Source organism: Aulostomus chinensis, chromosome 23 (genome assembly GCF_037954235.1).
Source record: "Aulostomus chinensis isolate RoL2024-O1b breed Wild chromosome 23, RoL_Achi_v1.0, whole genome shotgun sequence".
NCBI lineage: Eukaryota > Metazoa > Chordata > Actinopteri > Syngnathiformes > Aulostomidae > Aulostomus > Aulostomus chinensis.
This window is the reverse complement of record NC_141342.1, coordinates 18,020,811-18,044,423: the sequence shown is the minus strand read 5'-3', so window position 1 is coordinate 18,044,423 and position 23,613 is coordinate 18,020,811. Positions and strand designations below refer to the sequence as shown.

Sequence of the window (23,613 nt, the reverse complement as noted above, 5' to 3'; positions counted from 1 at the left end):
TCCTTCACAAATACTGTAAATACATCAGGGCCTGGTGTTAATCGAGGACATGGCTCATCGCTCATTTGATTTAGTTTGACATTAATTTGTTTTCTGTAGTTATGAAAATTTTGTCTCATGGAAATTTTGTGCATATTTGTTGGTTAAAATCCCACCTATTGGTGTGTGGATCTTGCACTCAGGATTGAAAATATTCCCTCTAGAACACTCTATTCTCATAATGGGCTCTTTTAAAGTCTTGGAAAACAGGGGCGGGGGGGGGGGGGGTGGAAAGGGCCCACAATGTCCGTGCTATCCTTTTTACAAGGCGGAGTGTTTGAATAGCTGCGGCACGGAACAAGAAAGGGAAAAGGAACTACAAATAGTTACGTCTCTTTAGCCGTGAAGATTTAACCTTCACACTCAGGGACAGAGCCAGGAATCAGGTCTGAGACCGTAAAGGCAGCTGTTGAACGGCAGAGAGACGGCACAACTAGAAAAGAGTTTATTTGTGGCCACGTAGGGAAGGAAAGTATTCTCACTGTACCTTCTAGAAAAACTAGGTTAATATGTGAACACAAATAAGCAGTTTGACCTCGGAAAGTGGGTAATCTCCCTTTTCCTTATTCCCTCGACGAGGAGGTTATGTTTACGGCGCAGCACGATTACGCAGCGATGGGCCGAGAAGGAACCCATTGATTTATGTGAAGTTCCGTGTATTTCATGCACCGAAACGTTACCTTTTTTTTTCTCTTCTCTTCTTGTTGGTTTGAGATCTCTTAAAAAAAGTAAATAAATAATGGTTTGTACTGTACCAGTCGGAGACGTGGGAGAGCAATGACATCATCTAGGTGACACATTTTTTTTGTTTGACAAAGAAGAAGAGAGAGGAGAAGCACCACAATCAACAAAACCCCTAGCGCGTTGCCTCGTAGAGTTGTTTTTGTTTTTTGTTTTTTCTCCTCTCATCAGCTTTGTGTCCAAAATGTTGCCATACCGGATCAGATTTAGGTTTGAGTCTATTGCAACCCTGGAAAACCTATCCGCGAAACCGAAGGATGTCAGGAAAGCGCGTAACCTTTCCCAAGGGGATACGACGTCATCATCAGATCCTGTTCAGTAGGTTGTTGTTATTCAAGTTCAACTACAAAAATGTCTTTAAAATCCCTCCACAACTTTGAGGAATGGCTCAAAACTTACTCATCTCACGCGTTTCTGAGGTGCCCCCCCAAAAATAAAAGTGTTGCGTCTGTTGTTTTTTTTTCCAGTGTGTCGCTTTAATTGCATTATGATGCTCATTCCTGGAGGGCTCAAGGCCAAAAATACCCGGCTGTCTTTGTTCTGCCCGCCCTGAATCACTAACAGGATGGGGAACCTGGAGGAAGAAGGGAAAAAAAATTCATCGAAAATCCATCACCCGGTCACGTACTTGGCTCGTGTTGTGATCCACGTACCTGCTGCAGTGGATCACAACTATTATTGACTGTAGTGACCATGGAAACGCTCATGTTCCACATCACTGGTGGACGCGTTGTATTCCTTTACGTGGTTTAGGCATCAAAGGCATCAAACCAATAAAACCTTTTTTTCCCCAAAGTAATCAATAACCATTGAGTTCAAATTGATTGATGTCTTATCGCATCGTGACCAAACTTCGACCCCTTCACGTACAAACAGAATACAAATAGTGCAGTGACTCTGGCAGATGGAGGCGACTGTGGCGCGTGTCGTAATGTCAAATAGTTTCGCACGAAATCCCACCAGTTGAAGCTCTCACGTCAAACCGAAACAACGCGACTCAACCCAACCTCTAATTTTCTCCGACTCCACTCTACGGGTGTGTCTACCCATTTCTCTGTGTGTTTTGCCTTTGTGTGTGTGTGTGTGTGTGTGTGTGTGTGTCGTATGTGATCCCACTTAACGCCCTCCCAGCTCCTCCACTGCTAATCTCATTGAGAGTGCAGGGCGTGCCGTCTCGCTTACAAGTAGCTGCTGAAGGGCTGGAGTGCCTCGCTGCTGTTGGTTCCTCTAAACAGCCTGCAGGACTCTGGTAAACACGCACCAGTGTGTGGCTGCACCGGGCCCTACAGCAGCGCTTAACTGGAAGGGCACAGGGAATTACATCGATGTCTTGACATAGTTTGATTAAAAACAATATTACACAACCCAGCTGTTACATAAGACAGCTCATGATATGCTGGGTGGGAATTATTGGTGCTGGCACACAGACAGGAGGCGACGATGACGACAGGAATGGCGACTCGCAAGAACATCTTCACGTTCGCTGTAGTTTAACATCTCACAGTTTGAGGCCAACCCGCGGCGTTATGCGCGCCCCATCTTTTTAGTTTTGTGTAACAGAATCAGGAGCACAATATCCCTCTTCCTCCTCTGTCGCTACCTAATACCTCTTACACAAGCAGGAAGTGCAGGGCAACCGCGGGGCCATCAAGGCACCGCCTTTGATTGGCTCCTTGACAGTAAAAGACAGGCAGGGTTCCCTCCGTTATTACATCTTGAAACGATTCTCCCAGCGCCTCGAGTTGACAAAAAGTTGAAAACCAGTACGACGAGCAACACATAACAAGACAACAAATAGCATGGAGCGCAGATAGAAGACAGGTAGTTTGTGGCCAGATGGATAAGCCTTCGCAGGGCGTTGACAGAGAAAACATCTCCCGTATGTCACAGGTTTTAAGGCGCTAGAGGGACCAAGTGTCTCGGGGGGGGGGGGGGGGGGGGTTCTGTGTAATACCCCAGTCGTAGCAACATGTTTGTCTGTTCCACTCATCCAAGAGGCTCCCTTCCCAGAAATGAAATGATGTAAATCTTTGCACACAGAATACCTGGCAAACAATCATGTGGACATAAGCGTTGGTCTGATCGTGGTATTAGTCACTTTTGAAAAGATGCTATTAGTCACGCAGTACTAAAATGAAGCTACCATCCGGCCTCCAGGGATCGTGCTCACTACTTTGGCTGATACCACCTACGGGTCCTGATGATGTCAAAACAAATGTTTTAATACTATGGTTGGAAGACGTTCATCGTTTCAAATTACAAGGTTGAATTAAGTCAGAAGTGACCTCTTGAGGATATGGAGGAATGTTTGATGAACGAAGACTCTATAAACTGCTGCTTAAAAAGATATATATATATATATATATATTTACACACACATTTATGTATATACCAGAGCGTTGCTGGTTATTTACTCAGTATATTTTCAGAACAAAAGAATTCTAGCTGAGGCGCAGCTGGAAAGACTCTTTTTATTTCAGGGGAGGAAAAAAACTCCCAATAAAACTGCCCTCATAAAAACATTTTTAGCTGCATTTGGATTTAAATTGCATTTGAAAATTTAAAAATTAATTTGTACAGAATTTTTTTTTTTTTTAAATCCAGTTCCTTTCACATATAACGAGCTTTACAACCTGGAATAGTCTGTATTCATGGTTTATTTGAGTCTGTTTCGCTCCGCCGTCATGATATATTTCTGTCGTTCCATTCAAAAGGTTGTTTTTTGGGTGTTTTTTGTTCCGTGTATTTTTGAAACCCGTGGAAAAGGTCGATGTGTGCCGTGGCCTCAAAAGACTAATGGTTGCTTTTGTGTTTTATGCAGACGACATCTCCTACTCTGTCATGACAGATGGAAACATTATGGACCAGAATGACTGAAAATAGCTGTTGAGCACCGTTCTGCTCTCACCGCTGTGTGAACGGAGGCGCAAGGTTAACTTGACTCTGTACAAAATGGATCCTTTGGACATCTGGCTGCTGAAGAGAGCCTGTGAGGGGCATTGACACACACTCCACAAGTATCAGATGGGATTTTCTGACTTTAATTTGTCAGTGGAGAGCTGCATATTTCTAATAGACTATAGTAAGAACAGGGACAGCATGGCTCGGAGGTAGAGTGGCTGTTTAGCAACTGAAGAGTTGCTGGTTCGATCCTCACTTCCCCCGGTGACCATGTCAAAGTAGCCTTGAGCAAGATACTGAGCCCCTCATTGCTCCTGACGGCCCTGCAACAGACTGGCGACCCGTCCAGGGTGAACCCCGCCTCTCACCCAATGTCAGCTGGGATAGACTCCATTTTTTATTCTTAGTACATTTTTTACAAATAGAACAAATGAAAGCATGCTGGGGGGGTGGGTTGGAGTGAGTTACTATTTGACTGTGACAGCAGGAAACATGTTTATCTGCAATTGCAAAAAATTCCCTTAAATATTTACGCCAATATGACTTGACGGTATCTTGCACAGGTGATGGAATTGTTCCCCCTCAAATTATAATGTATGTTTGAACAAGCGCACGATGCGGAGTAACAACAGACGTTCCTTAATCTGATCTCAGTTTGTTCGACCAGCAGCCCTGCAGCTTCCAGGGCTCTGTCTGAATTGTTCTTTTGGCACAGAAATCCGTGTTTGGCTCCCGTAGGTCTGAACAGTCAGAGCTCCGGGCTGTAATTTGACTCTGTGCAGCATATCTGTGCTCTCGTCTGAATAATTGGTGATTGTCCCAGTTTGTGTCCGTATCCGACCTCAAGGTGACCTCTGACCTTAAACAGGCAGCAGATCCGTGCCAATGTCTGACATCCAGCTCCTGAGCTTTCCTGTTTGTTGGTGTCATCTTGGATGTTTTGTGTGGTGGCTCTTAAGTGGATAAGTAACAGCTTTACCTTACCTCACCTTACCTTACCTTACCTTGTTGTTGGTTTGCAGGATATCTTGAAAACCCAGAAACTGTCCCATCAGTCTCCAGTATATCCGATTCTGTCTCGTCTCTCATAAATAGTTGGAGGTGAATAAAACAGGAACAAAAAACATTCAGAACATTAAACTGCATCAGAGGGTTGAGGCGCTGCCGCATCGTCCAGAAAACTTCATATTGTTTTGGGGAGAGTAAGAGAGTCTTTCAGCTTTTTCATGTAGGAATAAATGCGTTAGGCTATATTTCTTGGAAAGAAAGAAAATCAGAATCTGGCTGAATTGAAATCAGCAAAGCCGAGTCAGAAATCGGAACCGGACAAATAAGTTCATTTCCAATGTCAAGCTTGGCATCCTCTGTATCCCTCATCTTAATTGAAATCCAGCAGTATCCAGAATTGCCGTCATGGGTGCCAAATTACCGTGTTATTATCCTACATCCATCCGTGTCAGATTGAAATCAAACGTCAAAGCACAATTAGGAAGAGAGAGGAAAAAATGGACGAGCGGGGGGGGGGGGGGGCAAAAACTTGCAGTTGTAATCTATGGAAGTGTGAGCTTCTGTTTGACTGGCAGAAACGGAGAGAAAAACCACCAAAGCCAGACGTCTTCTGTAACCTCAAAGGAAGAACAGGCCTTGCCATTAAGCACCCGGGGATCAGGTACGCTGCGACACAAACCTGCAGTCATCAAGAGTCCCTGAAACGGGATATACAGTCGCAGTGCCGGGGTGAAGAGAGGGCAGCGCTGGCCTTTTCTATCAGATAACCAGCTGCAATTGTGTCCATTGGACCTTCCAAAGCTTCGGTTGCATTTGTGAAAGAGCAGCTGGAAAGGTGGCCTGGTAAAGGTCACTTCTTTTTTTGTGATATCTGAACCTTTGTCCTCTGAGGTACTCTTGACTTATCACGCCAGAAGTCGTTGTTATGTCACTCTTGTTTAGCCTAAAGGAGAGAGACTGCAGTGAAAAGAGGAAAAAACTCCACACTCTGTCATATGAGCTTGAGCTCGAAGGAGTCCAACCAGGTTTGCCGTTGTTAACAACTCACTCTGCCTTGTGTTGTTTCATGTCTCAAATTAGTGCACATCAGTCCACATATGAATATATATCTAATATACTGACAGGCCGGGATCTTGACTATACGACACGCGGTCGGAATTCTCCAAATTCACTCATTTAGAGTGGTGGACGGACCCAGATCCTTGTCCTTGTCAGGCTCCACAGAAATCTGTTCTTGCTCTTTTCATGCCTTTGGTTGTCAGCGTCCTGTTGTATTTTCATGCTGACAACCAAACCGTTAATATTTTCCATGAATTATAGGGAAGCGGCCTTGACTTCCTGATCAACGATATAGACCTTTCATTCACAAAGCAGTTGGAACCACATTGGAAACATGCTTCCATGGTAACCACCGTGTCATTTGAGGATGGAGGGTGAAAAGGGACTGTCGTCTCAGGGGAAGATGTATACGTAGATGGACGTGCTCTTTGGATATGGCACACAGATATATGGCGCACGGACAAAAGCTGCTCTCTTAATCTCTGCAACACATGCGTGGACCACCAAATGAGCTGCTGGATAAAAAAAGACGTGACCCAATGACCTTTGAAGCCACGACAGCAAAGACAAGACACAAGTGTGAGCAGTAAAATGTGACATCAGTGTGTCCGGATGGTTGGACAGCTTTTGCCCCATCGATCTCTTGTGTTTTTGTTGGAAGGCACATTTCACGCTTTCGCTGGACGATACGACGTGGGCGTGTTCACACTTTCACGCTCGTTTCTTTTTTACTACTCGTGTGTAGATTTGTTTGCTCTGACACTCAGTACCCGTGTCTGAAATTGACCAGCATCTGCTGATACTGATGACGTGGCGATGTCATCGCCGCTGATTCCTGTTCTCCCCCCCCGCCCCCCAAAACACACCCACCCACACCACGTAAGAGTCTTTTTTTTATTTGTAGTGACGCATTTTGGTTCACTTACATTTTTCTCTCCATTTTTTTTAAGAGAAACAGAAACTCTTTAATTAATTGAACCAGAAAAAAAAGAACTACCTGTGTGATAATGGTATTATACAATAAATACTGGGGGCTTCGTAGGGAAACATTAAAAATTTCTCTTTCACAGCACAAGTGGTGGCAAACACACTGTAGGCAGTTCAAATCTGGGCCATTGTTCATTTTATTAGATATCCGAGGCACCGGTGAGGTGTAATGAAACGGGACTGATGTCCACGGCACTGCAGACTCTTGTTGGCCACCTTGGCTGCGTTTGCCTCTTGGCACACGATCGTGGATCCAGTCAGACACAACCAACCATGGCGGGCGCTTGAATGATGGCTCTGTGGTGGTAGCTAGCAGCGCTGTAAAGAGCAAGAGGGCCTACCAAGTCAACCCTGCTGCTCAAACGACCAGAGCAGCAGGTTGTGTTGATTAGAAAACCGATCGCCAAAGGGAGACTCTTGGAAAGGGTGCTCCTTCGCACCCCACTGCTTTTAATGGCATTAAGATAACTCCATCACACTAATTGGTTTCATGTCGCTGCATAAGCAAGCTGTTGTTTTGACTTTGGCTGATCCTTGTGAGGATATGAATATTTAAGAGGCCAGCCTTCTCTTTTTTTTTTTCCTTCTTTTTTTCCTTGCATCGCTACGGTGTGTAAATTCACACTGAGGCCGTTTGTTTCGTCAGCCTCCGGGGTCAAGTTAAACGGAGCCGAGCCCTTTATCCAAACGATAAGTGTCTGTAGCATCATGTGATGCCCATTGTGACAGGAGACAGCATGATTGAAACTACTAAAAATGACACCACGTTTACAGGGGCTGTCGACCAGGAAATTGCTTTCTATTTTCCTTCATGCATCCCAGGCTTTTGGCTCGCTCGACTCCTAGCTGACGTCTCCTTTAGTGGCGGTCTTAAATTAGTCAGGCGAAAACAACTGATTGGTCCGAGCAGAAAGAGCAATAGAAACTTATTGAAAAACCTGACATTTACATCTCTCACCTCATAAGTTTGCCTAATAAATTTCTGATCTCGCCTTATCTTTGAAGGATCGCGGCTAACCATGGGAACCAGTTACATGATTGATAGTTTTCTGATGGGTGAACCAAAATGAAACGCCATCACGGCGGTTATTAAGAAATGACGGAAGGATTCTACACCCCCACTCTTTCTGTCTTCAACCGACCTAATCATCCTTCTGGCAAACAATTATTCTTCCAAATGAGCTAATTTCCTGTACTAGTACGAAGCCGCTAGCACTGTGCACTTTACAGATTCTGCTTCTCACCGTCACCATATAACGGTGAGACACTCAGGAATTGGACCTCCGAGACGAACAGACACATCGACGCTTGCAGCTGCTAAATGAGTCTTATCATTCGACCCGACATCCCTCCAATTATTTTATCAGTGTCACTCTTACAACCTGCCAGCGACTTCATCAACAGCAGTACCGGCAGCGCTCAGATATTTGAATTAAGCCCGTCAGGTTTTATGTATTTTGCTGTGTTTGCAGTGCCATTTGTGTTTGTGGAGCGGTTGCTGTGCAGCTGTCGAGTCTAAAGCTGCCAGATTCAGTGAGCAGTGGATGGACTTCATGATCAGTCCGTATGTCAGAAGATCACAAATGACCTCCAACTCTTGCCTGGTTTAATAAAACATTATTTTATTGACTTTTTTTTAAACTGTCCTAATAGTTCAAGCTCTGTAAATGTACTGAACTGTTAAAGGGGAAAGTCTGAACCCCAACGATCGATAGTTGATGAGAGCTGCGTTTTGATCCACCGCTTGAGAAAATAGTCTTTTTTTTTTTTACAGCCTAAAAATTTTGTAGTTGTCATTATTTTTGACTGATATTGCAGTCGTTATTTGATTAGTCAATATTTGACATACATTCTGCAATCAGCAAAGGCTAAATTGTCATTTCAATAAGATTTCAGTTGATATGAATGATAATCTGAAATCTCCTGGTTGTTTGCTTCACTGTAGCTGTCATTACTGTTAAGGTGTTAAAGATCTGAGCGTCCCAGAAACCCTCGAAATGGCTCGTTTCACTCATGATGGCATCCGCTGGTTTTGGTAACGTTTGGAAAATCTAGAAGAGAGAATGCTAGCTGTTCAGGAGCTAACGTGAAGTAGCCGCCTTCGGCCAGAGGAACTCTCTCGTCTGGCGGCAAAGGAACGTCGCCACAGACTTATATTCCGTCTGCTGTGAGCGGCAGAGAGTTTCAGCTGGCGGTGTTGAGCTTGAAGGGCACCGTGTGAACATGTTTGGCGAGGACTACACGCAGATGTGATGTACTGTAGCCTTAAGATCTCCGTTGCATCCTAGAGAGCTGCCGTGTACTGTGCGGTGAGGATAATGCTCACGCATGGTAGATAAAGAGAGTCACATCTGTCTGTATATGCTGACACTGGCTTCAGTTCTCACAGACAGTCGTGGCTCGTGTCACCTTGTTGCAGCAGCTGACGTGAAACGCCGCCATCTTGGTTGCTGTGCGAGCATGTTTCCGTGTCCATGAGAGTACCGTGTTCCCAAACGCACCCTAACCTGTCCTGTCCACGAGACGTCACGGCTCAGCAGCTAATACTGACCTGCACTTCACCCCTGATTCTTTGTTTCTTACAAGCATGTTATTTGAACACGGGTGTCTTTGCTGTCCTCACAGTCTGAGCTCCGGAAGGTTACCTGCAGCATTACTGGAATCACGTGCCCAGACATCCAGGCTTACCTGGCTGCACAGTGTACTGCCACCATAGCCTGAACCTTCCCAACTTATCCTGAATGAAGTGAGTGTTATAGAACCTGCCCAAGCAGCAGCTGCTGTGTGTGGGTGTAGATGGGTGGAGCTGAGGAAGGTACAGTTACTCAAGGAACACAGGTGACAGATGGGACTGGAGGTGTTATCAACACCCTCGCGCCTTAATGATTTTCCCAAGTGCATCCACGTTTACAAAAGTGTGCACCCTATTTGATACCTACCCCGCACGCAGTTATGTGCAAGAGCACTGTGGCATGCTGATCATTAGCCTCCACCAGGACACCAATTACACCCTCTCACACCAAGTAATGACACAAGAGGTGATACTCTGGTGCCGAGACAAGTGCCCCCTCCTGAAAACTGACCAAGCGCCTGTCGGCACAGGTGACACCGGAACAGCCGAGCTTAGCTGAAGAGCTACTCTGACCTTGAATAACGAGAGATAGAGAGAAACTCTCCCCCGTCCACAGGATCTTTGGTTTGAAATGTGATCAGAACTCACACGTCACTGCAGCTGGCAGGTCTGCTCAGAAACACTGGAGGAGAAGCTGGAAGTTAACAGGATTACGGGGAGCAGCGTCGGCGGTCCCACGTGGTCGCCGCTCCCACGTGGTTGCCGCTCCCACGTGGTTGCCGCTCCCTGCTGCCGCTGGTCTTCCTCACAGCTGAAATTTGTTGAGCGGCTGGGGTTAATTTGCGAAGACGTGCTTTGTTTAGACGCCTGACTTCTGACAAATCGTGGTACATCGGCGCCAAACGTACCCACCACACACGCGGACCTCGAATCCTGTCTCCATACTGATTCGTTGACACTGAGCGAAAATGATTGAACTGCACATAAAACAGGTAAATAAAACGGATGAATTCTGTTTTATTCTACTGATTCCATTTGATTTAGTTTGTCTTCAGCTTCTTGTGGAGGGTGGGGTTACTGCCGACTACCCTTTTTTGCAAGATTTCGTTGACTTATGTTGACGATAATAGAAAAACTTCTTGATGAGCTATTAAATTAAGTAAATATATCAGGATATGGATGATTCATAGGACTGGCAACAGCTGCTCGCGTTAACTCTGCTGGGGGTGAAGGCAGGGGAACTGCTGTTCTCTACTTGATGTTTATCACAATGAAATAACGATTGATACAAATATTTTTTTTATTATTATTCTCGCTTAATGTTGTGATTTTACACTGCAGACACACCGTGATGTCCAAAACTACGCTAAAGAAAGCAAAACAAGTAGCTCTCCACATGCCCTCTGTTGACCCCCCCCCCCCATTTCCCCCTCCAGCTGATTGCAGGCTCTGTGTAAGCTCGCCACGTTCCCCGCCTTCATCTGCTGTCGTCAGTTTATGAAAAGTGAAGTCTCTCCTCTTGAATTTCAATCGAGAGGCTTCAAAGTAAGCGGCTCGGTGGTTGAGGGGGTCATCAAACAAGCCGGGTGCTCCAGCCTCGCAGGCCTGGGAGGACCCTCCAGGCCCGCTGCTCCCCGCTGCCCCGTGTTTTATCTAAAATAAACTGTGTTGTTCCCTTTATTGACTTTTCTATTAATTGCTTAGATTCAAGGCACTTCGAGGACATGTTGCACCGATCGTGTGGCTCAATTGAGCTGTGATGTCATGCTTTGCAGTTCCTGTCCATGGTTTATCCCCCAATTATCCCTTTGTGATTTATCGATGAGACTTTTTCAAACAGCACACTCGACAGCTTGGTTCCACTCTTAACAGCTCAGTCCCGAGCATAGAAAAAGCTGTTTGGAGCAGAAACAAGCAGCCTGCGTCTGCCTTTAATAATCTGGACAGCTGATGGTTCTCTCAGACGTCTCTAGACACCCGCGTTTCTGTTAGCTAGCTGTGACACCTGATGCTACAGCTGCGCAATGTTCCTTCAGACTTGCCCTTGTACTTTTCCTGCATAAACACAGAACATCTGGATGTTTCATATCCCCGTCCACCATTCTACCGCATCCCCGGAGGCTTAAGTTGTGACTAAATTATCTGGAGTTCTTTTGGGTCGAGAGCTCAGGCGCTCATTTGCTGAACTCTCAGCCGTGTCTGACCGGAGATGTCGCCTGCTCCGCTGTGGTTGACTAACGAGCTGCTCTGTCCTTCCTTTCATTGCCAGATGGTGGTTCTGATGGACCCCATGGAGGACCCAGACGACATCCTGCGTGCCAACCGCTCCAGGGAGAAGACTTACATGTTCGATGTGGCGTTTGACTACTCCGCCAGTCAGGTTAGTTCAAAGAATTTGCCGTCAACTGTTCGCTGTGGCCGTACGTGTGCTAAATTTCTTGCAGATGTAATCAGGGTTTACGGTCAGGACACCACAGTAGCCGGAGCTGAAGTTGTGGCTTTCAAGCCTTAGGTGTGCCTGTCACTGTGACCTTGACCTTTGACCACCAAAATCTTTTCAGGGCATCCTTGAGTCCCAGTAGGTGCTAAATTTGTAGAAACTTCTTCTGGACGTTCCCGACTTATGATGTTAACGAGAATGGGACAGTCAACCTAAAAGAAACCCATAAAACTAAAGAAAACTAATCAAATGTAGAACGGCAATGGTGGTCCCAAAGCAAGATTTCTTTCTTTTCCCGATGACCTAGAAGTTGACGTTGTCGTTCCTTTTCAGGAGGAGGTGTACCGAGCTACCACCAGAGGGCTGATTGAGGGCCTCATATCAGGCTACAATGCCACTGTGTTTGCCTACGGACCCACAGGTTGGTTTTACTGTGTGTGACAGTTGCACAAGTCGATAACTCTACATGAATTTTGAATGAACGGGTTGGTAGAACGCGACGTGGAAAGTACAGCGGAAATGGAAAATGCCTGGCTGCAATACTGTCGGATTGATCGATTTATTTGTGGGAGCCACGTGTCGATTCCCGTCTGCCGAGGAGCTGGTGTGGTCACCGGCGAGTGTCGTGTTTTAATGATGTCAACAAAAATGTTGAAAGAATTATTTTAAGAGTGATAAATCCCTCCAGTTAATGGTCCCTAGAGGATTAAATGTTCACTGAAACAGAACGTTTCAACTGCATGCTTTTGGGATGTTGAATGTTTGTTCCAATCAACCAACATTTTTAGGATTTTTTTTTTTTTTTTTTTTTGGTGACAATTTTCTCCTACCTTCAGGAAGTTGATTCAAGGAACAAATTCAAAGCTTTTACCAGAATATTACATGTGATCTTCTAATAAATTTCTCAGAATCAAAGCTAATCAAGTTCATTTTCTGCTTCCATGTCCCTTCCTATTCGATGTTAGGAAGATTAGCCATGACATCCCCTGCCTTTGTTTCCTTTTTATGATTCATAGCTTGATAACTGTTACATTGTCTCTGCTACCATCCCTTGTGTTATTGTTTCCATAGATATTGCAGTGTAAAATAAATCCTCCGTGCGTGAAACTGTGACAGAATAAGATGCTCGATGGGGTTCACAGGGTTCTCCGGTCGGCCTCAGTCAGCTCGCTCTCAGGAAAAGCGTGAGCCGCCTTATTTGCATTGGTTGTGATTTTCATTATCGTGCAGGTCTGATTAGAAAATGACTCATGCTCTACCTCCTACGTCTCTAGTTGGTAGGGACAGATTGTCAAAGCACGGTTCTCCGTGGAGGTGACCCAGCTGCCTCTTTGTCTTATTTGCCTCTTCGGCCTTCTGCCCGTCCATCTGTCTCAGACATTCACAGCTCATGGGCTATACAAATAAAATTGCCCTGCCTTGCCTTGCCCTTGCCTCTTTATCTCATGTGGGGAAGCAACATTCAGTCCCCCTGCATCTGGACACCAGGACTGGACTCAGAAATCTAAAAGGAGCATACAGGCAGGAGAGCGTATCGTCTGCCAGACAGACAACCAAATTCCAGGGCCGTGAAACCAAACAAAAAGCTCAGCATCACTGAAATGCACAGCCAGCGCAGACGGGTATAATTTTGCGTGGGCTTGTTGTTGAAAACGAGCCATTTCACTTGACATATTGGCATTTCTTAAATTGTTTATAACACGGACTCGTCGTGAGCTCCTTAATAGAGCTCGGATGAGTCAGTGAGAGCATAAATGCATCTAGTTGATGGAGAATTTTTTTTTTTTCTTTTCTATTTTCAGGTTGTGGGAAGACATACACCATGTTGGGGACGGACAAGGAGCCAGGCATCTACGTCCGTACCCTGAACGACCTGTTCCGTGCCATCGAGGAGACCAGTGACGACATGCTGTACAGCGTCTCCATGTCCTATCTGGAGGTCAGGATTTAAAGCACTTGTGTAGAGACATTTAATTCTCATTAGGAACACGGAGAATCATCGTGGTAATGGAGCATCTCGCCTGGGATGTGTGTGTGTGTGTGTGTGTGTGTGTGTGTGTGTGTGTGTGTGTGTGTGTGTGTGTGTGTGGGGCTCCATTAACACGATTGGTGCCTTGGTGTTGAGATTTCATCACATTTGAACTCCGCATCTACCTGATTCTTTCATCTTCAGCATTCGAACATCCCTCGTCATCTGTTTGCGCTGATAAAATCTGATGCAAATTGCAGACAGACACTCGGGGTGTTGCGTTACTGCGGCCTGCTATCAGTTCCACATCTGAACGGAGCTGAGCTGGCATCCTTACCTGCAGACACTTCAGGAACAAATTCCACACCATTCTAGGCATTCTGTCCTGTTCTTAATACCTTGTTTATTTTTTTACATTGTCATAATTAATGGATTACAAATTAATTTAGTCAATCCAGACGATATTCTGTGAGTAATCATGATTAATAGCAAGATTGAAATGTTTTTTGGGGGGGGTGGATGAAACAGATACCTGCGTGGTATTGGAAGGAAGAACGTTAACAGGTAGTGCTGCATGACTTCATACTACTTTTAGAAGAAATCAACATGATGCCCGATACTGAAATTTGTGAAATGTCAAAATTTGACATTTGAAATGCACAACATACAAGCTCCACCTCGCATTCAGAAATAAAAAGTCAGACAAAATTACTTAATTGAATAAATAGGAAAATTAAAACCATTCGTGCAACAGTTTTGCCGTATTGTAAAAAGGAAAGAAAAAAGATTTTGTGTTTGTGACATTGTACAAGCCGATGCTGTGACCCGATCAATCGCACGCTTGGAGAACGATGCAGCCAGCAGCGGAGCGACTAACTACCCAGGCTCACTTTGTGCATTAAGGCATTAATTTTGACATTTTTACCCTCTAGATCCTTTTCCTGCCTCATATAAAGCAGTTTAATAGGCCCTGTTGTTGTCCAGGGATGCTGCTCCAGCTCGCTTGGCCTCCTTTCCCTTAACCAGCAAGCTTTTCATCATTTACAAATGTCAGCCAGGCAATTTTGAAAATACACAGTCTTCTGTCTTCAGGGGAGGATTTTCTGTCTCTCAGAGTAGCAACAAGACATTGATGAGTGATTAATGGAGTTTTCACCTGAGGGCTTTTACCTCTGGCTGGCCCTGATTGATGGACGCTCACGCTGAAACGGGAACGAAACAAAGCGTGAAGTGCTGCGTCAAATCTATATTCTCAGTTTGTATCCTGAAATTCTTTTCTGAGAAGATGCGTTGGTAAGTCAGAAGGAAGTCATGCGATCGCCATAGTTTGTTCATTTCTCTTTCTTGTTAGCAGGATCACCCCAATCGATTCGATTCTGGAAGTGATCGGGATCTGATGCTGAAGCCCTCTGTTTTTTGGTTTGTTTTGTTTCTCACTGCTATTCTTGGGGACTCATTATCCCCCCCCCCCCCCTCATGCTAATTCAGCGTGTGCTTGTGTTCGCCAGTGATCCGCTGGCTACTGTTGTTGCACGGTGATTCAAGCTCGAGGTGAAGGAAGGCTGCTTGAGGTGATGTGAAGTGTTGAATCATGAAAGTAACTGAAGCCTGAAGAAACCATTGAGTTCAGCTCAGTTGTTAAAATGGAACGATGGCGACGGTGCACGTGCTGATTCAGATCCGCTTCTGTAGCTTGTGCCGAAGCAGGAATGGTAACTGAGTACTGTATTATGTAATCCCAAACACACTGAGTAATAGATTACCTGCTGAGTGCCGTTGGTCTGCCTGGATGATGTACTCCTGGCTCGTGACGCGGGTCTGTCTGCGTGCACCCCCCCGCCGACTCAGCTCCAAATACTTCATCGGTTGTCACTGACTCCCAGTGACCCGTGAAGTCATTGTTGCCTTTCCTTGACTTGGGAGGCTTGTTAGCGTCGCCCTTCAATGAGGCGTGTGTTCTCCTCAAATGATCCAAACACACTTGATGTCCCTCCTCGCTGCTTTTTTTTTTTTTTTTTTTCCCCTACAACAGCAGGGTTTGTGTCACACACACCCTGGAATGATTTAACTCGCTGAATGACTTTCTCTCATGATTGTAAAGTGAACAGTTTCTTTACCCAAAGACAACGTGGAGAAGATGGAAGCGTGAAGACGGAAGGGGAAAAAAATTTTTTTTTTTTTCTTTTTAAATGCATGAGTCAGATTTATTCAAAGGTCTAGTTTGATATGAAATAAGAGTGAGAGGAAAATAAAATAAAATGAGAGAGAAAGACAGTTGATGAATATGAACGCCATGAAAGAATATGAAAAGAACATTCAGCCTTCAACAGAAAATGATAAGCTCTGGGCTGCAAATTTATTCCTGTTGAGTGGCTGGTTTGCTTCAGACTTTGAAATTACATTTTGCGCTGCCAGTGAGAAACGCTATCATTACATTCAATGATTGACATTGTTATTGAAGCTCAGCACTCTGGGTGGGTGGAACTGAAAAACGTCCTATTAAAATGCCAATAATGGAGTGTGGATGTACTCTGACCTGTATTGAATGTTTCAGGATGGATCCTCACGTATGGCTGCGTGACATGTGTGTGTTTGCTGTTTCCAGGGAGCAATCTGTTGCCGCTACTGCCTCACTACAAAGACATTAAATGCCATTTTATAGCCTGACAGAGCAAGAAGGTATATCTGCTCCTATTCTTCTTCAAATCACATTCAACATGTGCAATCTCAAAAAAACACACACAGAAACACTGACAAATAAATACACCTGCAGTCATTCTGCACCGTTCACGTGTTAGCGGCACTGCCCCCCTGTTGTCTTGGTCTTTACGCTGTATTTCTTGCCTTCTGTTCCTGTTCTCTGCAGACTGTTGTTCAAGTAGAACCTTTTTAAGAGCTCCACTTTGGTCCAGGCTGAAACAAATCAATAGAGCGCCGCAGGGATGACACATTTTGCTGGCTAACCCGGTTAGCATCCCTATGGCTTCCCTCGACTAAAAGCTAACAGGCTTTTTTGGATTGGATTTCGGATTATTGCTGGAAATAAACTTTGTCAAATAGCCATGCACAAAATTTACACGATTTGTTTGTCAAGGTACAATTCACTAACAAACACAACTTTTATCTTGTTTGAGACAGAGTTGCAGTTGTTGACAAAGTGTAACATCCGGCTATACAGGTTTACAAGCTATGCGACCTCTTGTTTAGCTGCTTGCTGCAAAAACATTTTGTGGTATTTAGAGATGTATATTTTAGGCTACAGATCAAAACTCTCAACGTCTCGCGCTCATTTGAATTGTATCAACTTTTTAAAATCTCTGACTTTTCATTGGGGCATTTTCTGCTAGGCTGTACGGTGGTGCAGTGGTCAGCACTGTTGCCTCACAGCAAGAAGGTTCCGGGTTTGAGTCCCGGCTCGGGCACGGGATCTTTCTGTGTGGAGTCTGCATGTTCTCCCCGTGCCTGTGTGGGTTCTCTCTGGTACTCCAGCTTCCTCCACAGTCCAAAGACATCAAGAGGGGACGAGGCTGATTGATACTCTAAATTGACTGTAGGTGTGACTGTGAGTGTGAATGATTATTTGTCTCTGTATGTTGGCCCTGTGGTGGACTGGTGACCTGTCCAGGGTGAACCCTGCCTCTTGCCCGTTGACGCTGGGATAGGCTCCAGCCCCCCCCCCCCCCCCCGCGACCCTTACTAGGAATAAGTGGAAGACGATGGATGGATGGGTGGATGGATTTTCTGCTGGCTCAAATTAAAATGTACTTTGGTTACATTTGGTTTGGCCCATTAAATGTTGCATGAATGCTAAAATGCTAAGCGAAGATATTGAATAATTTAACGTGTACCAGCTTAACATCCAAATGGAAGCCTTTCTATTTTGAAAAACACAGAATTTTAGTCTTGTCTAAATCACCAGTGAGAGTAAAAGTGCTGCCTCTTGTGTGACTGGTATCTGCTTGACTCCTCAAAACTCCCAGCACTTTGCTCTGAGCTTCTGTGTCGCTTCCATGGCTGGTGATCAGAGTCAGTCTTTCTGAGATTGAAGTTCTGGAGCACTGTTGTCATCCAGGAGTGCAAAGATTCACCGGTGCATCCGGATCAGTCGGGCTTGAAGTGTTAAGATGCAGCGACACTGATTCAAACAGCCTAAACCAGTGGAAAAAAAGCTGGAAGTGACTCATGGAAAATCAATGCAGCGCTTTGCCTCTCTCAGTGTGATGAGCATCTGTTTGATTTCTGACATCATGAAACTGCTGTTGCCAGCATAAACTCCAATGTGCGGAATACATCTGAGTTTATAAGGAAGACGGAAGTACGGCAGGGAACCAGCCACAAATCTGCAGACCTACATCCCCAACGGAAGAGCAAATGAAACACCTGGAGCTTAAAATGTTGCATGGAATCGTTCTTCTATAAAACAGAGGCAAATCACCCTGCTGTCTAAATTCGCTGAGATCTTTGTTGTAGCTGACAATGTTGTGTGTCTGTCTGCTTCTTTTAGATTTACAATGAGATGATCCGGGACCTGCTGAACCCGTCGTCTGGGTTCCTGGATCTAAGAGAAGACGCTAAGGGAGTGATTCAGGTTGCCGGCATCACTGAGGTGTCTACCATCAACGCCCAGGAGGTCAGATAGATGTCCCTGATTTTGTCAGAGCATATCGATTTCCTGCACGCACCACGAAGAGCTCAACCTGTGTTTCACCAGATCATGGAATTGCTGGTGAAAGGGAATAAACAGCGCACCCAGGAGCCGACAGCTGCTAATAAGACGTCGTCCCGCTCCCACGCTGTGCTCCAGGTGGCCGTCAAGCAGCAGAGCCGCTGCCGAGACGTGCTGCAGGAGGTCCGCTTCGCACGCCTCTTCATGATCGACCTAGCTGGCTCTGAACGAGCAGCACAGGTGCGTTGATATAAATAGGCTGTAATTTGAACACAAGACTTTTTCGCTGGTTCCATTTTTTGCCAAACTCCCCTTCAGTAATTTGACTGTACCGTTTACACACACTTGTAAGTGTGTATATTACACACACACACACACACAGCCTCAAACACAAGGGTTTTGGGACCCTTAAACATCAGGAGACTTTAATAGAAGGCTTGTTTTATCTGAAATTATTCACCTCTGTGGTGCAGACACCTCCCTGACGCAGTCTCTTTACTTTGTTCATTTATTGCTTCTCTGTTTGTGGGGGTGTTAAAATTATTCAGCTTGTTGCTCAGTTTTCAACTTAATCCAGCTTCAGTCTGGTTGGCTGTTGTTGCCTCTGTCAGTGGTGCCATCTCCTGGCCAAAAGCTGAAATTGCTCTGAGCAAGGTGCAGGTTTAAAGGTTTGGGTGATTTGGTTTGCCATCTCTACACGATCAGCTCTGTAACAAACTCTCTTCATGGTCCAGACTCAGAATAGAGGTCAGCGGTTGAAGGAAGGGGCCCACATCAACCGCTCCCTCCTGGCTTTGGGCAACTGCATCAACGCCCTGAGTGACAAAAACGGCAACAAGTATGTCAACTACCGGGACAGCAAGTTAACTCGCCTCCTGAAGGTACGCGAAAGGTCTTTATGTTTCACAACTTGGTTTTATTCTGTGGGCTTTGATGCGAGTATTTGTTTTGTCCTCATTCTGATGTTGACAGGATTCGCTGGGCGGGAACAGTCGCACAGTCATGATAGCCCACATCAGTCCGGCCTCGGTGGCTTTTGAGGAGTCTCGAAACACACTGACGTACGCCGACCGTGCCAAAAGTATTCGAACGCGGGTGAGTTTAAAGGGTGTCCCAGCGTCTCTGCAGCTTTTGCGCATTTTTAAGAGATTGACACTCATTCTTATTTCATCATGTGTCTTGAAGTTCACGTAAGAGACAAATTCACCTGCTCGCAGTAGGAAGCCAACATTGAAGTATTTCATCAGATTCTCTCCGTCTTTCTCTGAACCATGTGCTTCAGGTAAAAAAGAACCTCATAAATGTGTCATACCACATCGCTCAGTACACCAACATCATCTCAGATCTGCGCTGCGAGATCCAGCGGCTCAAGAAGAAGATAGCGGACCAGGCGAGTCGCCAGCCCAACTCAGACAAGGCCGATATCCGTCACGTCCAGGGTAAAGCCTCTTCACACCTGTAGTACCAGAGAACCATCTACCGAATGAAGCTGTCGTCTGATATTAGTGTTGCATGTCCCTCCCTGGCAGCGGAGGTCCAGGCCCACTCCAGCCAGCAGGGTCGGGCAGAGATGGATCAGTTGAGGGAGCAGCTCCTGGATGCGTTCCGCCAGCAGATGGAGATCAGGAAGAGTCTGATGGAGCTGGAAAACAGCAACATGGAGCTCCAGATCGACACCTCCAAACAGCTGCTGACCATTGCAGAGTGAGTGATCGGGATTTCTGTCTCTGCTCACGTGTGTGTTACAGTCCATGCTGGTGCTCTGAGAAGTTTCCACAGCTCTGGCGAACAGGGTTGAATCTGAGTATGTAATCAGCTTTAAACTGCAGGTAACCATAGCAACTGTACTTCTGCTGTGGACTCCATTCACCAGACTCTCACGGATGAAGTGTCCTAATCATGTAACTTAACGTGACTCCACACAGTCTCTCATAACCTATGATAACTTGAACTTTGTGCGGCAGCAGAAAAAAGCTGGTCAGTCGGTTCAAGCTGAGAATTGCACCTGAAAGTTTTGTTGTTTTTATCTAGCTGGGAGCAGGAACGTAGGAGGCGAAGGAGAAAGTGGCGTGCTGAAAAGAGAAAAGAAAGCGTGAACAAGGACGAAAGTGAGAAGGACTCTGACTCCCCAGAGTCCCCCCCAGACAGCTCAGAGACCCAGGAGGTAGTACTGGCCAGAGAGAACCTGGTTGCACTCTTGGCTGAACAGAAAAAGATCCACAAACAGAAGGTGGACGCTAATTCTGCACGCACTCAAGATTTTAGCATGAATGCAACCATTTCTGATCCAGCTAACTGGTTCTTGATCCCGTTCTCATCCCCAAGGTCCTACTGGAGCGCAGGTTTCTGGAGTTCCGGGATCAGGCTCGGCATTTGGAAGAGCTCCTGCCTCGTCGGGTGAGCTCAGAAGAGCAGCGCGAGGTTCTGGGCCTCCTCTGTAAGGTCCATGAGCTGGAGATCGAGAACGCAGAGATGCAGTCCCACGCGCTGCTCAAAGACAACGTCATTCGACAGAAAAACTTTGTGGTGCAGCGCTTCGAGCAGCACAGACACCTGTGTGATGAGATCATACAGCAGCAGAGACAGTTCATAGACGGTGAGTTCAGAAATTCTCCGTTGAACAGCTGTTATTGGCTGTGTGGGTGCAAATATGTGGCTTTTGATTCTCCAGTCCACGAAGGGCCATGAGTCAATCAAAGCCCACATGAAATCATCCAGAACGGTCAAGTCAAGCCAGCAGGATCTGTAGATGACGCATCAGCTGCCAAGCTACCAGCAGATCCAATCTGTAAATCCTGGTTTTGGTTACGGTGTGAATGTCACTCAAAACTTGTGAATGTACCATTAAATATCTATCAGTACTGTCAACAAAATACCACCTGTGTATCAGTACTGTGCAGTACTTTAGTGTAATCCTGCTAACAGACAGACGGGTGAAGGAAGGTAACATCCATGGTGAAGTCATTGACATCTGATGTTCTGAACTGTTTGTGTTGGCACTCCAGACCACAGTCTACTAGTGCCCCCCCACCTCCAGGAGCTGTACGACATGTACATCATGGAACTGGATAAGAGGAAACTGGACAGAGCCATGGCCCTGGACAAGGTGACGAGCAGACAAACCATGAAGGTAGATTCTGCGTGACGAACCCAATTAAGAACACAAATTTAAAAAAATGAACGATGTGGTCTCGGTGAGTCAAACACTTCCTAATGGATGATTCGCACGTGTGACCTCCAGGAGGGCTCCCTTCCCAAGATCACCCTCCCCGGGCAGGCCCGCGACAACGTGCAGGACATGGACTCAGATCAGGAGAGCGTTCGGAACACGTGCTCTGATAACAGACGAGGCCAAGCCAAAGTCCGCAGGCACACGTTACCCCCCATCCTGCCTGAGCCTGAGCTGTGAGTAGGCTTCCTGTTCTATGAGCCCCTTTACCACTTATATACGTATAATAACCCAGTTTAACTGCGTGTTCAGTGAAAGTTCATTGGAGGTTTTGTTGGCTCTCTCTCCTGCGTGTCAGTGACAGTAACAGAGTTTTTAAGAGCAGCCCTCATGCCAGGCAGATGAAAAACGCCGCTGTAATGACGCCGCCTCCCATCCACATCAATGGGAAGGGCAGCAGAGAGGTGAGCGCGATTTCGATTGGTTCATTACCGCTCGACGACGTACCCAACTGCCTGTTCAGCTGTCGCTTTTCCCTTCAAGCATCAACAGCTCCCATTTGAATTTAACTCTCTAAATATTTCTCTCTGGTGGAAGGTTTTGTTTTCTTCTCAATGAGGTGACCTTTGACCACCAAAATCTCATCAGTGAATCCCTTGACGTTTGGGCCAAATTGGAATTAATTCCCTCCAAGATTGCTTGAGATGTTGCTTTGACCAGAATGCGAGGGCTGGACGGACTGACCAAACACACCTGTTTTTGGGGGTTCTGTGCCGCGGAAGTGGACACAAAAACATGTGTGTTGGCACATTTGGAGGGACAGACGTGATTCTGGCCCTGCACCTGAGTGCTGCCGTCTCTCCTGCAGCTGCAACCGCTGGCTCCGGTGAGCTCCCTGAGCTACAGCCACCTCAGCCACAGCCTGAGCAGCCACCTGGACTCCTCGCCTGAGAGCAGCGAGGCTGGGGCGGATATCCCTCTTTCACGGATCGGTGAGACGTCCCAACCAGTAGACAGAATGTTATCATTGTTCTCTCAGAATAAAGTAGTAGAACTAAGCTTTCATGGGATCTGCAGAGAGGCAGCAGATCCTGAAGGGAGTCCAGAACATCTCAGTGAAGGCAGCCCGTCGACGTTCCAAAGCGCTGGAAGTGGACACCTTGCGGATGCCCCCCCCTCCGTCTCCTCTGGACCCCAAGAAGCAGAAGAGCAGCCTTTCTTTAAATGAGGCGCCCCCTAGAGGCTTGCCGGTACGCCGCGGGAGACAGCCGAGCCCTGAGCTGAGACACGCCACCTCAGATGATAACCTGTCCAGCAGCACCGGCGAGGGTCCCAGCCTGCAGGTGACATGGACACGCCCACGCAACCACCTGGTCAACACCAAAAACCAAACACCCCGAGAAGTTGACTTTGAGGCTCGCCGCAAGAAGAGGCGTTCGCGCTCATTTGAGGTCACAGGCCAAGCGGTGAGTACGTCTGTTGCTACGCAGTATCATTTAAACTCTGATTAAACACGAGGATCTAACGTCCTAAATATTTCCGTCATGAGTCGCCAGGACGTCAAAAAAAAGATTAAACATAAAAAAGATCAGGTGATATCCTCTGTATTTCTACTGAATTAAACATTTCCCTTTCTTTCTTTTAAGTTATTTATACAATATTTATTGTAGAACAAAAGAAAACATCCCTAAACATGGCCCAGACGCTCCTCACCACCGCTGAAACAAAAGCCCACATGAACTCTGATGAAAATCCTTACTTCAGGGGGGAAATGGAGCAGAATCATCCGTGTCTTAGTGTCAAATACGGGGTCAACTAAAACCTGCCGTGCGTCCGTCTCTTGCAGCTGCCTCAAACCAAGTCAACCACAGCACAGAGGTTTCGTCCTCTGGACAGCACATCAGACCCCCACCTCCACATCAACGGCCAGCCCCAGGCCCCCATGCTACGCCCTCAGTACAGAGGGGTCCCTCCTCTTGCCAAAGCCAGGCCACCCTACAGCAACCAGCACACTGGTGAGTCGCTGCCTCCGTGGTAACTTTCCCCTCCAGCTCTCCACTCA

General features: G+C 46.2%; 1 protein-coding gene across 2 annotated transcripts in view; it reads left to right on the top strand.

Annotated features, from left to right (window-relative positions):
* Positions 1–23,613, top strand: part of kif19 (kinesin family member 19) — a 34,007-nt gene that overhangs the window by 9,578 nt on the left and 816 nt on the right. Inside the window, exons 3-19 of one of the 2 annotated variants that reach the window (XM_086195023.1) lie at positions 11,577–11,687; positions 12,081–12,168; positions 13,550–13,686; positions 18,221–18,346; positions 18,428–18,622; positions 19,117–19,263; positions 19,355–19,477; positions 19,665–19,821; positions 19,912–20,086; positions 20,414–20,612; positions 20,708–20,978; positions 21,388–21,512; positions 21,624–21,787; positions 21,910–22,015; positions 22,420–22,543; positions 22,629–23,017; positions 23,398–23,566. In XM_086195023.1, the coding sequence (XP_086051149.1) occupies positions 11,577–11,687; positions 12,081–12,168; positions 13,550–13,686; positions 18,221–18,346; positions 18,428–18,622; positions 19,117–19,263; positions 19,355–19,477; positions 19,665–19,821; positions 19,912–20,086; positions 20,414–20,612; positions 20,708–20,978; positions 21,388–21,512; positions 21,624–21,787; positions 21,910–22,015; positions 22,420–22,543; positions 22,629–23,017; positions 23,398–23,566 (2,806 nt within the window). Of the gene's footprint in view, positions 1–11,576; positions 11,688–12,080; positions 12,169–13,549; positions 13,687–16,290; positions 16,396–18,220; positions 18,347–18,427; positions 18,623–19,116; positions 19,264–19,354; positions 19,478–19,664; positions 19,822–19,911; positions 20,087–20,413; positions 20,613–20,707; positions 20,979–21,387; positions 21,513–21,623; positions 21,788–21,909; positions 22,016–22,419; positions 22,544–22,628; positions 23,018–23,397; positions 23,567–23,613 lie in introns of those variants that run through there. The other variant, XM_086195024.1, reaches the window with a different exon arrangement.